General features: G+C 49.5%; 8 protein-coding genes across 8 annotated transcripts; 4 read left to right on the top strand and 4 right to left on the bottom strand.

Moving 5' to 3' along the window:
* Window positions 1-73: 73 nt before the first annotated feature.
* On the bottom strand, window positions 74-1,942 carry LOC117892394. The gene is made up of 3 exons (XM_034798609.1): window positions 1,650-1,942; window positions 450-1,249; window positions 74-390 (listed from the first exon to the last, which is right to left on the bottom strand). Exons 1-3 carry the CDS (start codon window positions 1,884-1,886, stop codon window positions 108-110), a joined length of 1,320 nt encoding a protein of 439 aa, XP_034654500.1. The 5' UTR covers window positions 1,887-1,942; the 3' UTR covers window positions 74-107.
* Window positions 1,943-2,051: 109 nt separating this feature from the next.
* Window positions 2,052-2,798, top strand: LOC117892396. Its single transcript, XM_034798611.1, has one exon. The coding sequence runs from the start codon at window positions 2,169-2,171 to the stop codon at window positions 2,721-2,723; it is 555 nt and encodes a 184-aa protein (XP_034654502.1). The 5' UTR covers window positions 2,052-2,168; the 3' UTR covers window positions 2,724-2,798.
* LOC117892397 lies at window positions 2,790-3,368 on the top strand. The gene has a single exon (XM_034798613.1). It carries the CDS (start codon window positions 2,853-2,855, stop codon window positions 3,345-3,347), a length of 495 nt encoding a protein of 164 aa, XP_034654504.1. The 5' UTR covers window positions 2,790-2,852; the 3' UTR covers window positions 3,348-3,368.
* Window positions 3,369-3,379: 11 nt separating this feature from the next.
* On the top strand, window positions 3,380-4,709 carry LOC117892395 (isocitrate dehydrogenase [NAD] subunit gamma, mitochondrial). The gene is made up of 2 exons (XM_034798610.1): window positions 3,380-3,444; window positions 3,505-4,709. Exon 2 carries the CDS (start codon window positions 3,521-3,523, stop codon window positions 4,691-4,693), a length of 1,173 nt encoding a protein of 390 aa, XP_034654501.1. The 5' UTR covers window positions 3,380-3,444; window positions 3,505-3,520; the 3' UTR covers window positions 4,694-4,709.
* Window positions 4,652-5,278, bottom strand: LOC117892399. The gene is made up of 2 exons (XM_034798615.1): window positions 4,914-5,278; window positions 4,652-4,857 (listed from the first exon to the last, which is right to left on the bottom strand). The coding sequence occupies exons 1-2, from the start codon at window positions 5,190-5,192 to the stop codon at window positions 4,825-4,827; spliced, it is 312 nt and encodes a 103-aa protein (XP_034654506.1). The 5' UTR covers window positions 5,193-5,278; the 3' UTR covers window positions 4,652-4,824.
* Window positions 5,279-6,039: 761 nt separating this feature from the next.
* LOC117890612 lies at window positions 6,040-6,431 on the bottom strand. Its single transcript, XM_034795552.1, has one exon. It carries the CDS (start codon window positions 6,335-6,337, stop codon window positions 6,179-6,181), a length of 159 nt encoding a protein of 52 aa, XP_034651443.1. The 5' UTR covers window positions 6,338-6,431; the 3' UTR covers window positions 6,040-6,178.
* Window positions 6,432-7,252: 821 nt separating this feature from the next.
* LOC117891261 (protein atonal homolog 1) lies at window positions 7,253-8,406 on the top strand. The gene has a single exon (XM_034796634.1). The coding sequence runs from the start codon at window positions 7,739-7,741 to the stop codon at window positions 8,315-8,317; it is 579 nt and encodes a 192-aa protein (XP_034652525.1). The 5' UTR covers window positions 7,253-7,738; the 3' UTR covers window positions 8,318-8,406.
* A 250-nt stretch (window positions 8,407-8,656) lies between these two features.
* Window positions 8,657-14,156, bottom strand: LOC117891260. The gene is made up of 3 exons (XM_034796633.1): window positions 13,697-14,156; window positions 13,501-13,642; window positions 8,657-13,439 (listed from the first exon to the last, which is right to left on the bottom strand). The coding sequence occupies exons 1-3, from the start codon at window positions 14,060-14,062 to the stop codon at window positions 8,800-8,802; spliced, it is 5,148 nt and encodes a 1,715-aa protein (XP_034652524.1). The 5' UTR covers window positions 14,063-14,156; the 3' UTR covers window positions 8,657-8,799.
* Window positions 14,157-14,234: the final 78 nt, after the last annotated feature.

The raw sequence follows: 14,234 nt of genomic DNA, 5'->3' as shown, positions 1-14,234 counted from the left end.
AGATTTAATGAAGCTGCTTGATCGTAACCACCACGAAACATACGATATGCGGTACGTACATATATCGGGTTTAGATATTAATAATTGACTGTATTTAATTCAAATAACTAGATCTTGGGCAACGCATCCACATCGATGCCATCCTCGATTGGAACATTATACTTTCGACTCAACTCGAACATTTCCTTCAGCTGATGTGCAATTTCCCTATCAACCAGCTCGCCTCCAGTTTTCATGGTGCGCTCAATGACTTTCTCGTCCGAAACTTCAAGTTTGAACATTTCCTCCGACGACAGGCCTGACGGTTCGACGAGCTCAAAGAGGAAACAGGACGTTATGGATACACTGTAGGGCAGGAAGCGAATGTACTCCTTCATAAGTTCCGTACGGCTGCAGAAAGAAAGAAGAAACATAAATAGATGCCGATTAGATGTCGCATTTGTACTCACTTCATAGACTCTGGCACCTCGTCCTTCGTGTGCTTCCTGTAGCTGTCGTACAGAGCGGTGCAGTAGTCGTCGAAGATGCTATCGAAATGAGCGTACCGCACATCCGCATAAATAGAGATGGCGAGGAATACGGACAGATCGATCATGGGCGAGGACACACGCAGCGTCTGGTAGTCGAACATCATGATTTCCTGTGGCACCTCCTTGTCATCGTACTTGTAGGCCACATTATTCCGCACATAGTCACCGTGGCAGAGAGTGGCCAGCGGCTCTCTGGGTGCCACACGCTGGCGTCCATACTTTATAGAATCGGAGATTAAGAAGCCAAACTTCTTCACAAAATCCTCATCCACTTGGGGCTGGTAAGTGGCCACAGCCAGCAAAGCGCGCTGAACACTCGCCTTCAGCGTCACAAGGTATTGGGGATGGACGGTGTCATTGGCATATCGGGACTCCTTCAGGTTTTCTGTCAGCTCGTTGAACTTCTCCAGATTCTTGTGCTTGATGGCGTATGTAAAGCCATGGAACTTGCCCAAATACTTCACTGCCACGCGGGCATGCTCTAGGCTAAGGCCAACACGGTCCTTGGTCACCCTCCAGCCCTCCTCGGCAAAGTCACTGAGAATGACCACCGCCGAACAGGGATTGAGTTCGCTGTAGTAATACCTGGGGGCCGCAAACTTTCCACCCGCCACTTTTTGTATCTGTGGTAGGATTTTCGTATAGAAATCGATCTCATTGCCGAAAAGATCTCCAAACTGAACTGCTTCGTAGACTTCTGGCGGAACCATGGGTGTTTTCTGCAATCAAAAAATCAAATTTCAAATCATCATTGCTACCAAGAAACCAAACTGTCATGGTTTCGGGTTGTTTGTTAATCATTAGTAGGTAATATTTTTTGATTAACCGAACGCTTAAGTGTAGATCTATGGATCAATAGCAACCCGTTGATAACATATCAATGTTTGTTGATATTTGATAGGTTAGGAGCTGGTGTTTATACACGTTAGAATGGTACACCTTAATCTTATCTTATCTATTCACATTTTATGCTGCCTATTTCACCAGCACTACGAAAGATGCACTGCCCACAATCTGTACTCCCAGATTGGAACCGGTTATGTGATGTGAATACATTAATACGATTTATCCCACCACTCGATTGTCATCCGTGACGACATTTAGCTACGATATTATTACCTTAACAACCATTTTCCGCTCGTACTGCTCGCCATCGTATGCAAAGCGAATTGTTGTCCGATAGCAGAGTGTCAGCATGAAGGCCTCCTTGGGTCCAATCACATCCACATCGATGTCCGACACCCGGAAGGTGTCCGCCTTCGACTCGCTGTAGTTGTCCAGCAGTCTGCCGCTCGCCAGAATCTTTGGCAGAATGGAAGTGCGCAGCCATTGGGATTCCGTTTCGATCAGCGTCATCGTGGTCTCTCTATTATACAGAATGGAACCGATCGGCGTGGTGTTCGTCGAATAACTGAACGATCGCTTGCCGTACAACTGTATTTGTACGCTTCGGCGGTCAACATCGTGTGCTCTCATCGGACTCTCTGAGATTAGGCGCAACTGATTGAACGAAAACAAATCGGTGCCGCTCTGAGACAGGCAAGAGCGAGACAGCTAATGATAGCTCGTAGTGCGGGTGACTATTGAGAATCCAACGCAGAACACAATCACTTTATAATCAAAATTCCAAATTTTGAAATGGGAAATTCAGAGAAAATGCAAAGAAAATGGTTTACGCTCTCGCTGACCGGCTCGCTGGGCATGGTGCACACTTTTGTGCGAAAATATACAGACCAATCGGAGCGTGGAGGTGTGCTCATTGGCAATAGGAAAGAGTCGAAGGCGATTCGGCCACATGCCTCCTTAATCTCGAACAGCAGTCGCAATAGCAGCGAAGGCAGCAGTCGCAGGCAAACGAAGAGGAGCAGCAGCTCCAAAATTGTCGAAGGTAGAACCGAATGCAATAGTGAAAAGTGCGACCAGAAGCAGAGCTTTGTAGATGACTCTCCCCGCATGCGGGAGTTCTTCAAAGAAGTGCGAGAGCGGGAACTAAAGGAGTACTACCTCCGAATGAGGGCTGCCCAAAGGTTGCCAGCATCCCCGTGCAGTATGTGTCCGAATTGTGGGTTTGAAACTTATAGCGGAGCTGGACCGAAGGTGGTGAGAGCTCTTCCGGAGCATATGCAATCGAGAAACCTTGAGTATGTCGGAAGCAGCTCCCTTGAAATCCACCAACCAGCTCTACAGCCGTGACTTTGCTGTCAGCTGTCCTTTGGAGTGTTTGCTCATTCGGACTCTGTCAGTGTCAGCACACAATCCAAATCCCCTGTACATCCCGAACCCTCTATTCGGTTTCCTTGACCCCTCCCTTGGCCGCGCAAAATGTACTCGCAACCGCAACAAGTGTCCCATGGCACTCAGACCATGCCACAGCCGAGTCCCAAGGCCGTGTGCGTGCCGCTGCTGTTGGTCGACGAGGATGGGAAGAAACGCTACTGCTACCATGGCGGCAAGTGCCGGTGCGAGACCTGCCAGAAGATGCGCGAGCAGCAGGCGGAGGAGCTGGACGAGCAGCTATTGGCCGCCCTGCCACACAGTCGCTTGCAGCTGGTGCCGGCGCTGCGTCAGGTGAGGCCGAAGCAGTACCGCTTGGACGCCAGATACGCCACGCCCGAGCTGTCCAAGTACCTGAGCGAGGAGCACAAGGAGCTGCGCAAGAAGTACAAGACCTACTATCTGCCCGAGAAGTACTTCCAGGTGAATGCCTTCAAGGTGCCCGGTCCGCAGCACAAGCAGACCCAAACGGATATCCGAATCGGCAGCTACGGCATCGACGGTTGTCCGTGCATCGACAAATCTCTCTGCTGGGACATCTAGTGGGAATAGGAGAATAAACAGTGCAGGGTGACGAGCTGAATACTTGGGTTGTCTTATCTCTTCTTATCGAGCAAACTTCTGATCTGGGACAGCCTTGGTACATTTGTCAATATTCGGGCCACATTTATCTCAAAAAATTCATACAGTTATCCAATAGAATCAAAATTTACAGAATGCTGCGTCGCCTTAGACCAGACACCAGGCTGGCTCGCTGCTGCCGCTACCTGACCGATGCTCCTCCAAAGTCCTCGGATCCATATCTCATCACCACGGGGCTCACGGCCAACGTGGCAAAGGGGCAAATGCGTTCACTGCCGGTGAGCGCGCTCCCTCGTTCCAAGTATGGGGGCATCACCCATGTGTCTCTGCTCACCGGCAGCACAATCATTGGCCAGCAGGGAGCCAAGTTTGTGACAGCGCTGCTCCATAGCACGCGTGTGCCTGTGGAGCTGCAGCGCATTGCCTCTGATCAGGAGGAGGAGTACTTCAATTCGGTGCTGCGCAACCATGCCGCGGTCCATGTGGACATCCTGTGCGACGGTGAGGCAAAGAAGAAATCCCTCAAGATCTGCAACGACCTGGATCTGTATGTGTTCATGACGCGCCTGCGCAGCTTCCCGGGCTTCAAGTGCCGTTTTCCCGACGTGGACATCCAGGTGATTGCTCAGAACAACATTGGCAACTACTCGGAGCTCGAGTACTCTCCCGTCAAGGGTGTGGTGGAGGCGCTGCGCGTGGTTACCCACGATAATGTGGAAAAGTATCTGCGGTATGCCTTTAAGGCTGCAATCCGCGCTGGCCGCTGTCGCGTCACCCTCATCCACAAGGCCAACGAGTGGCCGGTGACCGATGGGGCAATGTTGAAAATTGCAGAGGAAATGCACGCGAAGAAATACAGCTCCATCGAATTGGAGGTAATGGAGCTGGACGAGTGCGTGAAACGGCTAATCACCGATCCCGCCTACTTTGACACCATCTTTACCAACGATCGCTACGCCACCTTCCTGGCCACCATCTGCAGTGGTGTGGCCGGAGGCGCCAATCTCTTCAGCGCCATCGAGTTGGGCGACAATCATGCCGTGTTCAAGCCGCTCCAGACAAAGCTTTCGCTGACCAACTACTCCCAGCTCAGTCCCTACGGCATCGTGTCCACCTGTGTGGACTTACTGAACCATGTGGGCCACGAGAGCTGCGCCAAGTCCCTCTGGCAGGGGATGATACGCACCATGGATGAGGGCGTCAAGAGTGTCGAATTCGACGGCACCGACACTGGGGAATATGTGATATGCAATATTATGAACAAGTTGCGGTGCAGTGCTTTAGGGGAGAGTGCACAGAAAAAGTAAATTACATTCACTAAAATGTAATAAATTAAACAAGTCTTTTAGTGAGTTATCTGATCTTTAAGTAGTAGAAACAGAATCAGGTATCAGATGACTGGCGAATTTCGTACTACTCCTCTTTGGTACTCCAACGCTTATATTTTGCGATACTTCATGATATTTGTGGACTGGGGAAACCATGACAAATGATTAGTAGAAAATAATGAATAATTACCAGTATTACCTGCTCCTCTTCGGTGCGCAGAGGAACCTGATTTACGTTAACATTGCCGTTTTTGGTGATTGTCACCATTTCGGCGACATCCTTAAAGTCGACTCTCCGATTGCGATTATGGCCTTTAGCCACAAAGTGTTTCTTCTTTGTCGGATATTTCATATAATCGTTGATAGCCGGCTCTGCCATTTCGTAGTCTTCTTCTGGAACTGCGATTGCTGGTGTTTCCTCCATGGCGTTAGGCACTCCAAATTCAGTTTCACTTTCGTCTACTTCCATTTTTTCCATAGTTGTGAGAAATTTTGATGGAAACGTTGTACCAGAATGTCAATGCAACAATGATGAATACAAAATCAAGACACAACTTTCATGTGCTGGCATTGCCTACTATATGTGGAGTGTGTTTTAAAATTAACTAACTTGGTCACATTTTCAATAAATAGAGTCTGCAGCCCAAAAGCTGTAAGCAAGTTCATAAAATAGAGGATAAAAGTAGAAGTGGCAACTTTTGCCAAAAAATAGATTTGAACGAGAGGGGACGTGTGAAAAGCTTATTACGCGTCACAACTTTTATACCCGGCACTCAGTACTACATCTGCAACTTAGCGGTTATTTGTCAAATTTTACATTTTTTCTTCATCTGTCATCTACATCAACAACACTACTCACGCCAACACGCTCCTTTAGCTCGCCACCTGGCCGAAAACAGGAAAATTTTCAGACAAAGTACCAGGCGAACAGAAGTCAGCAGAAGGTTACTGGTTTCCATGTTTTTTCACTGTGTCAAAATCTGGATGCTATGAAACCGCAATTCATTTTTCAGTCGCCAAGTAACTAAAATGAATTGCGGTTTCATAGCCTCAATGGCTCAATCGACTCGGCTATTGATGCAGATCAAGAATATATATACTTTATGGGGTCGGAAACGTTTCGTTCTGTGCGTTACATACAACCGTTATCCGCACAAATACAATATACCCTATTTACTCTTCGAGTACCGGGTATAATTATTGCTACAAATCAAATTACAATTATAATAATTATTTATTGGGTTTTCACCTAAAAACATTTAATTATTTATTCTTATTTTTTAAATTCAAGGTTGCATCTACATAAGAATATTTACACACACACGTATGTACGTACATTTAAGCTTATTCCTAGGGATATTTTCATTGCCAAGTTAACTTCTAGACACACACATGAAGAAGCATTCACACTATTGAATTTGCATGGGGCTCCACATTGATGCAGTCATGCTGCCATCCGCTGGGTCAGGGCTCCGCCATCTCGAGGGCCTTGGTGTTGTTCCACTTGGATTTGATCGCGTTGCAAATCATCATGCAGGTGAACAGGGATAGCTCCAGGACACGGCACAGAACGAAGAAAGTTATCTCCATCAGATCGTCAGTGGCTCCCAAATAGACACACATTTTGCTACCACTCTGTTGCACTTTTTTAGCCAAATATTTTGTGCAGCTTGCAGTTCGACTCGCCCCGCCTGTGGGAGTATATGTATAAGTGTTTATTGATGCCGACAGATTTCGGGAATGGCAATGCTATGCAGGCTAGGGTCCCGTTATACCCTGCCCTGTTGCACACGAAAGACTTTGTCGGCTCAAAGAGAGCGAACGCAAAGGCTGTAAATATAGGGTGAGGCGATTCCCGTTAGGCTCTCACGGCTCTACTCTTCATGCAGGCGTAGACAGACATGAAGTGCGGGCGAGAGAATGTCATCATAAGCACGCCTCACCTCATACACCTTGTGAGAGACAGAGAGAGAGTGTGAGCGAGAGCGTGGGTGTGGGAAATACGGTAAAGAGACGGTGCATGCGCAAACATGTTCACGGCACATGCAGTTCTCGCAGCTTCAGCAGCTATCTATGTATCTATGTATGTATCTCTATTGTACTCATGTCTTGAGTACTGCAAATGCATTCCAAAGGTAAAACGGGATATTTCCGGGATAAATGCACCCATACACACATGCATACGCACGCACACACACTCCTAAGTAGGGATATTTATTTGATAGACATTTAATGGGATGTTCAATCCAAGAACTGGCGAGACAACAAATGTCGTGTCTGAAATGGATTCATTGTGCTCTCCAAGGACTGCTACTGGCAGCAGTATTAGCCCTGCAGTCAACACTTTGAGCCTTGACCATATGGCTGTGCCTGTGGCCTGGAGTTGGGCCTCTGGGCTCAGTGCAACATATGGTCACTAGACACGAGCCAGAATGCAACTCAAGCAGCGAGTTAATTGATGGCCCAGGCCCAGGCCAGCCAGTAGCTCATCCTCGCCCAAGTTCTCCCCTCTCCCCAGCCCTCCCTGGCTCGTGTGTGCTGTTGAGCGTGAAAGTCACAAATTACAAAAAGAGAAAAGAGAGGAAGATCACATGCCATGATAGCGCCAATTTGGCAAGCTATGACGCGTGCCAGAGCGGTGCAGCGCAAAGAGTGAACGAAAAGTCGAACGAGAACAGAAAGTGTAGGCGTGCGCAAGGGAGCGAAAGAGCGAGCGTATTTCTAACCCCTAACTGAGACAGCGGCAGGGGCAGCGGCAGAGACGTCGACAGAGAACAGCCGCCCCTGCTGACGATCCTTTGGATATGGTAATGGCTTTGAGGATCCTGCCAGAGGGGCAAGGGGTCATTTGCGGGCCATTTACACAAACTTGGTCAGCGCAGCGGTAAAAATATTTGTAAAGCCATCCCGTGCCATCCCTTTCGAGGGTTGCGCGATCTGACGGCTCGTGCTGTTCCATGCAGTAGCAGCAGAAGACGCGCGGCAGTTGCGGTGAAACTTTCGAGCCGTGCAGTACCCCGAGCCATGAGCTACTACTACTCATCCGAGGAGGACAACAACAGCTCCCAGTACTTGGGCAGCCCCAACTACAACCTGACGCCAATGGCAGGCTCCACGCAGGAGTACAGCCATGCCGCATACCTTTCTCCCGACTGGCAGTTTCTGGATGTAGCAGGCGGAGCTGAAGCTGGCCTTGAGCTGCCCACGGGCACCCACTCCGTTGACCTTGAGATGTGCACAGAGCAGGGCGAGGACCAGTCCAAGAGACGCAAGAGCGATGGCTCGAGCAGATCGGAGGGCCAAGAGACGATCATTCTCAGTCCCACGGTGCAGAAGAAACGACGACAGGCGGCCAATGCTCGGGAAAGGAAGCGCATGAATGGCCTCAACGAGGCCTTCGATCGCTTGCGGGAGGTGGTCCCAGCCCCGTCCATCGACCAGAAGCTGTCCAAGTTCGAGACCCTACAGATGGCCCAATCCTACATTCTGGCCCTATGCGATCTCCTCAACAACGGCGACATGGATGTGGATGCGGCCGCCTACACACTCTTTGGAAGCGGCAATGGAAGCGGAAGCGAGTGCAGCTTCCACTTGAGCCACTAAGCTATTCGCGATCTTATATTTAAGCTTTTGTGATTATCCCCTCTCTAACTCTAAATTTAGTTTAAAAACAAAATAAAAACGGAAACCAATAAGTTGCTTGTGGAATCAATTGGCCAGCAGATCGTTGGTTACGCCTCAATGGATCCGACAAAGCTCATAAATTAATTACTGAAAAGTTCATTGATGGGAAAACAATGAGTGGCAGTCCCTGTCACCGTCCCACATCGCAGTCCACCGCCACCGCGCTTTTGCAGTGAAGCGTGACACCCTCGCGACTCGCGATTCTCGACGCCCGAGCAGGGATCTCATTGAATAAACAGCAGCTGAGTCCTGCGGCTTCGGTTGGTTGCTGTTCTTTACTATTCTGGATACTCTGGTACATTGGCTGTGGCAGAGAACTATGTGTGAAGAAATAACAGCAATGGCAAAGGTGTTTATGCCATGGAATGCAAACTCTGGGAGTTACTGTTTCCGATCAGCTTCTAGCTGACATGCGGCTGGCTGTGCTGAACTTTGACGTACCGCATCTGCACATCATCCAGGCCAAGAGAGCTATTGGAGGGTGCAAAGCCCGCGACGGGCGGGTGCAGAACGATTACCTCTTGATTGGACTTTGGGTCCGGATTATTGGTGAGCAGCACGGTGCGATTCTCCGCCAAGATAGAGTTTGTCTCATGGATTGGACGATGACTGAGTGTTTGGGTAGTGGCCATTGATGTCATCGGCTTGGTTTTCGGCTTACGTAGGATCTTAGGAGGTGGCTTTTCCGATTTCTTGCTGCTGTTGCTTTTCGGGCTCTTCTGAATCAATTCTTTTGGTGTTTTGCGCTCCCCAATCGACTTGGGCATGTGCTGCTTGAGAATGCTCAAGGTGGTCTCGGTGGCGACTGGTGGCACTAGATAGGAGGCAAGAGCGGAGACACCCTCCGTGTTCCTTGGATACGATTGTGGTGTGGGCTTGGAACTAGCCCAGGACAAAGTCTCGAAGCCGGAGCACTGCCGCGGGGTGCAGGGCTTCTTCTTCGCAGGCTCTTGCCTTGGGCAGTCTCTGTGTGGACTTATCTTACGAAGCTTTGCTTCGGGCACGATAATCAGATACTGATTCGCCTCATCTTCATCCTGTAATTGGCAAATGTAGTATGAAGCCAAGCGTAAGTCAAAGGGTCTACTGTGGCCACCATCAGAGTCGGCGTGTTTCATGGATCTCTTACCGCTGATTGGGCAATTGGGCCTGCCGCACGGACTGTTGCTACTTCTCGCCGGAATGGCCTTCTTGGCCGCTTCTTCCGGGTTGGAGTTAGCTCTGAGCCTCGACTTTGGCACCGCACCTGACCGATCTGCAGCGGAGTGGCTCCGCGGAGACTTTCCTCCCGCCGGCAGTGTCAATGCTCTGGCGTTTTGCTGCGTGCGCGGCTTCTTCTGGGCGGACAGCTCACCCTCCGCAGTGTTACTCCGCCCACGTTGAGTCTTAGGTTGAGTTTCATCACTCGACTCCATGGAAATATCCTTAGTTGCAGGCTTGCGGTTTTTAGGCTCAGTCTCGTTTGTTGGCTCCTCAGTCTGTTGCGTTTCCTTTCGCTTGTTCCTCCCTTTTACCTTCTCTTCAACAATGTCTTCAGTACTTTTACTCTTCCCAGGTTCGTTTTGAATGTTTTTCCCAATGGGGGACTTTTCCCCACTCTCTAAATCACTGTGCTCACGTTTCTCACTTTCTGTTCTCGAAGCTTCCTTGGGTGATTTCGTATCCATTGCAGAGTTCCCTCCATTAGCCTTCTTTGAACATTCATCGGGATTAAGTTCACAATTAACAGCATCCTCGTACTCGGATTCACTGTCCTGTTCGTTCGCATGCTTTTTAGCCCCACTGTTCCTCTTGCGTGTGGGTGTCTCCCGCTCATCGTCGCAGGGGCATTCATCAATTTCGATTGGATCTATTGGCTTTTCATGGCTGCGACTCACTTTTTTAGAAGTGTGCTTTGATTTTTTGTTTTTAGCTATTGGCTCTTCCTGGCTGTGAGTAAGACTTCTCGGGGATGCGGAAATCTCTGGAGCCCTAGGCCCTTCCTGACGGCTGATTCGCTTTTCTGGTGCATTTTCTAGAACCATGCGGCCATCAAGACGGTCGTTTCGCCTTCTTCTTTTAGGTGAGGTACTCCCTGGAACATTCAACTCAACCTCACAGCGACATTCATCAGCATCATCGAGAATTGGCTCATTGCGACGACTGTTCCGACTGGCTCTCTTCGATGATGGAGCAGTTGGCTTTTCTCGGCGATCGTTTCGGCTATTTCTCTTCGATGAAACAATCTCTGGAACACTGTCTTCATCCTGACGACTGTCTCTCTTCGATGAGGCAATCTCTGGAGCTGTTGGCTCTTCCTGGCGATCCTTTTGTCCACTTCTTTCAGCAGCGGTACTCTCTGCAACAGTGGGCTCTTCCTCACAGGCGCATTCAGCAATTTCGAGTATATCCATTGGATTTTCTGGGCAACTATAGTTTTGATTTGAAGTCGGTGTTGGTTTGAGCTGGCTGTCCGACTGATAATTTTCCATGGATGAAATAGTCTCTGGAACATTTAGGTTTGCATATGGACACGTTTCATCATTGCAAGAGGTCAATTCCTCAAATTCTTGGGAGTGTGTTGGATTCTCCACAGAGTCTTCTTGCTGATGCAATCCCCGCTCTGGAGTCTGCATTGGACTTGGCTCCTTTTCTTGGTAATTTCGGCTGTTTCTTTTTGAAGACGGAATCCCTAGAAAATCGTGACTTCTCTTTTTCTTGGATGAGGCGATTAGTGGAGCAGTTGACTCTGTCTGGCTATCGTCTCGGCTATTTGTTTTTGTTGCGTCAATCTCTGCAACAACGTGCTCATTCCGACTGCTGATTAGGTTTTCTTCTTGCGAAATGTCTGGACCCATCTGCATATCAGGACGATCGTTTTGCATACTCCTTCTGGGTGAGGTACTCTCTGGAACTGCCGGCTCGAACTCGCAGCGGCACTCATCATCGTCTTCGTCCCTTAACTCTTCCTGGCTTATATACATTTGTTCTGAATTCTGTTTTGATAGCAACTGACTGTCGCTTGGGCTGTTCGGCGGGGATCTATTGCCCATGGATGGCTCGTCGGTGGCCTCCATGTTACGTGGATCCTCATGTTCTGCATTATCTGAGCGTGGCCTGAGCCCACGTTTCGGACACTCGATATATTCAACATCACTGTTGCTGGGGCCTTGTTGCTGTTTGCGTTGCGACGGAGGGCGGCGCTCTTCGGGATAAGTCTGCAGATCTTTGGCTTCGTTAGATCGCCTGCGCTGCTGCGGCGAGGCTAAAGGCTCACTGTACTGGCCTCTGTCTGAGGTTCTCCTCGGAGCTTGTCTTGGCTCCACTTGCATTACAACTCGGTCATCATTGCATTCCTCATATCTATGAGAAGGCTGCGGACCGTGTCTTCTTGGAATTTGTGGCGGACTCCGCGCAGGTTCCTCTCGCCGACTCGATCTCAGTTGGGTAAACTGTGTTGGACTTTGCTCGTCATCCGCTTCGTAATCTTCGTACGGCGATGATGCTGGACTCGGTTTTTGGTAGTACTTATCCTGGCCATCCTCTTCACTGTTGTAATCATTAAGCGCTGACAAACAGGTTGATGGAAACTTATCGCCTCTACAATCCTTAGTCCCTGTGATTCTAGGGCAATCTTTAACACATTCTCGGTCATCGTACTTGTACCTGTCTTGTCTGTATTTTTCAGAGTGTTGATTGGGAGTCCTCTCGCCCTGGTCGCTGTAATCTGATTTTAAACTAGCCAAGAAATTTTGCTGCGGAAATTTGTACTCTCTCGCCTTCGGCACCTTTGAGGAAGTACTCGCCCTGTGCCTTGCAGGTGAAGCCTCGCGCTCCACTTCTTTTCTGCGTTGCTGTCGCCTTCGGCCCGGACACTCTACATACTCCCCATCTTCGGTTTGGTAATGTCTTTGGGGTCGCCTGGCCACAGGCTCGTCGCAATAATCTCGATCATCATTCGGATACTTTTGATGCGCGCACTTGAAGTGGCGGATATGATAGTCCTTCATAATTTGCTCAGCAACTGCAGCGCACTGTTGGGCCATATAAGAATCTGGCCCCGAGTTGCGGGAGTCATAACTTTCCACATTCGGAACGGTCATGGTGGTGGTATCTTTTGAGCAGCAGCCTGGCATATATTGCGGGTGTGTTTGCGGCGTGCGCTCGAAGCGATTAGGATTAAAATCTTCCATCGGGCGGGCACACTGACGAGATCTGTAGGCATCTGGAGCAGTGTTTCCGCATTCATAAAACTGCGACTGAGGACGTCGCCGGTCTGGCAGCTCATCGTTGGCATCGTCTTCCGGGAGATACAACTGATTTGCAGCTGCCATATACTGATGTGGCGGACAGTAGCATTCGAGATATTCGTATGGGTCTGCTCCTTCCGGATAATAAAAGCATTCCTCCTGCTCATTCTGCGGTAGGTTCTGAGTGCATTGAGCATCTGGGTTATATCTGCATTCTGCGTGCTCGTCCGCTGGCAGAGCTCTGTACTCGTTGTCCTCGTACACAGGAGTTTCAGCTGATTGCAGTTCCTGTTCGCTGGTGTTGCCTGTAGTTGGTTCCCTGTAGTTGGCAGGACGATTGACACAGATGACTTTGTTGTTTTTGGCATTTCGTGGATTAAACTTGAGCAAGAGAACATTGCACGCCTCCTCGTTGTTTTTGGAGCGTTGAGAGTCATAGTTGCTGCCGGCCTCCATGCCGGATCTGGGTCTAAGTGCTTGCACTTGCAGTTGCTGCCCCGGTGCTCTGCCTCTCTCAGACACATAAGTGGTGCGTTGGCTCCTGTGCCCGTAATGGCAACTGTGGTTGTAGTTTTCTGTGGGTCTCGAATATCTATGGGATGCTGCTTCCCGAGCGCCTCGCCCTTGAAGGGGCTGTTGTCTTGATTGATGGTGGTACGAGTAGTCGCTGGACTCCTCTTCATCTTGCTGGTGGTGATAACGATCAGCTCCGGAAGTGGCACGTGGCAGTGTAGTTGGCAGCGTCTCGAGGTCCGAGTCATACAAGGACGAGTTGTCTAACTCTTCGTCCTCGAAGCTCATGTTAGAAGAAGCTGCAATGCGAATGAGATGTGCAATGGGAGCGGCATGGAGCATGGCTCTGGATGGACTTACCGGATGTTCTCTCGCCGATGGGTATGTGGAAATCAACGTGTAGGCTGTGCCTGCATTCCGCGCAGTCCTTGTTCATCATTTCCGTAACATCATCAATAATGCACTGCACTTGGTCGTCGCGGACGCTTGGTCTGGACTTGGACTGTTATTGTGATTGTTAGCAGTGATTGCTATTTGGATCATGGCACGTGCTTACCTGCTCTGCCTCGCACGGTTCCTGGTCGGCTAGGAACTGGAGGTCATTGAAAATCGAGCGACAGGGCACATAGTGGAATCCCTCCCGCTGGCTACGCTTGATTGCCTGGCGTTCCATGTCGTAGTAGGTGCGCAGGGAGAGCACCTGCAGCTTCACCTGATCCGGCGTGAGACCGTTGTTCAGAATACGCGTGATGCGGTTCCAGGCGCTCTGCTTTAGGGTCGTGCAGTGGTATCCCGGTGACTTGCGATTCCACAGACACTGGTTGGCGCGGTACAAGCGAATCAGCCGCCTTGCAGTGGAGTCGTTGTTGGTTTGGCGCTCATTTTTCATGTTTTCTGTGAACGTGCTGTCCTTCGAGGCCATTTTGCCTTCAAGACCCGTTAGCTTTCCAAACCCCTCCGCGCCTAGAACCAATGTACCATGGTGACTAAAAAAAAAAGAACAAACAACACAACTCTGAGTTTGGATTTAGATGAAGTTTCAAAAGCTGAAAGGATTTTCAAGGATTTTGGACTTTCTTTATTGGAAAATATAT

This window comes from Drosophila subobscura, chromosome E, assembly GCF_008121235.1.
Source record: "Drosophila subobscura isolate 14011-0131.10 chromosome E, UCBerk_Dsub_1.0, whole genome shotgun sequence".
NCBI lineage: Eukaryota > Metazoa > Arthropoda > Insecta > Diptera > Drosophilidae > Drosophila > Drosophila subobscura.
The sequence above is the reverse complement of the archived record's forward strand: the minus strand, read 5'-3'. Positions and strand labels throughout refer to the sequence as shown.

Excerpts from the sequence above, each read along its gene's own strand:
- LOC117892394 (XM_034798609.1), bottom strand. The coding sequence starts at position 1,886 with ATGACGCTGATCGAAACGGAATCCCAATGGCTGCGCACTTCCATTCTG. Across the intron at positions 1,250-1,649 it reads AGCGGAAAATGGTTGTTAAG|AAAACACCCATGGTTCCGCC; the intron begins GTAATAATATCG and ends TTTTGATTGCAG. Across the intron at positions 391-449 it reads GAGGTGCCAGAGTCTATGAA|CCGTACGGAACTTATGAAGG; the intron begins GTGAGTACAAAT and ends TTCTTTCTGCAG.
- LOC117892396 (XM_034798611.1), top strand. The coding sequence starts at position 2,169 with ATGGGAAATTCAGAGAAAATGCAAAGAAAATGGTTTACGCTCTCGCTG.
- LOC117892397 (XM_034798613.1), top strand. The coding sequence starts at position 2,853 with ATGTACTCGCAACCGCAACAAGTGTCCCATGGCACTCAGACCATGCCA.
- LOC117892395 (XM_034798610.1), top strand. The coding sequence starts at position 3,521 with ATGCTGCGTCGCCTTAGACCAGACACCAGGCTGGCTCGCTGCTGCCGC.
- LOC117892399 (XM_034798615.1), bottom strand. The coding sequence starts at position 5,192 with ATGGAAAAAATGGAAGTAGACGAAAGTGAAACTGAATTTGGAGTGCCT. Across the intron at positions 4,858-4,913 it reads TGCGCACCGAAGAGGAGCAG|TCCACAAATATCATGAAGTA; the intron begins GTAATACTGGTA and ends TGGTTTCCCCAG.
- LOC117890612 (XM_034795552.1), bottom strand. The coding sequence starts at position 6,337 with ATGTGTGTCTATTTGGGAGCCACTGACGATCTGATGGAGATAACTTTC.
- LOC117891261 (XM_034796634.1), top strand. The coding sequence starts at position 7,739 with ATGAGCTACTACTACTCATCCGAGGAGGACAACAACAGCTCCCAGTAC.
- LOC117891260 (XM_034796633.1), bottom strand. The coding sequence starts at position 14,062 with ATGGCCTCGAAGGACAGCACGTTCACAGAAAACATGAAAAATGAGCGC. Across the intron at positions 13,643-13,696 it reads AACCGTGCGAGGCAGAGCAG|TCCAAGTCCAGACCAAGCGT; the intron begins GTAAGCACGTGC and ends TCACAATAACAG. Across the intron at positions 13,440-13,500 it reads CATCGGCGAGAGAACATCCG|CTTCTTCTAACATGAGCTTC; the intron begins GTAAGTCCATCC and ends TTCGCATTGCAG.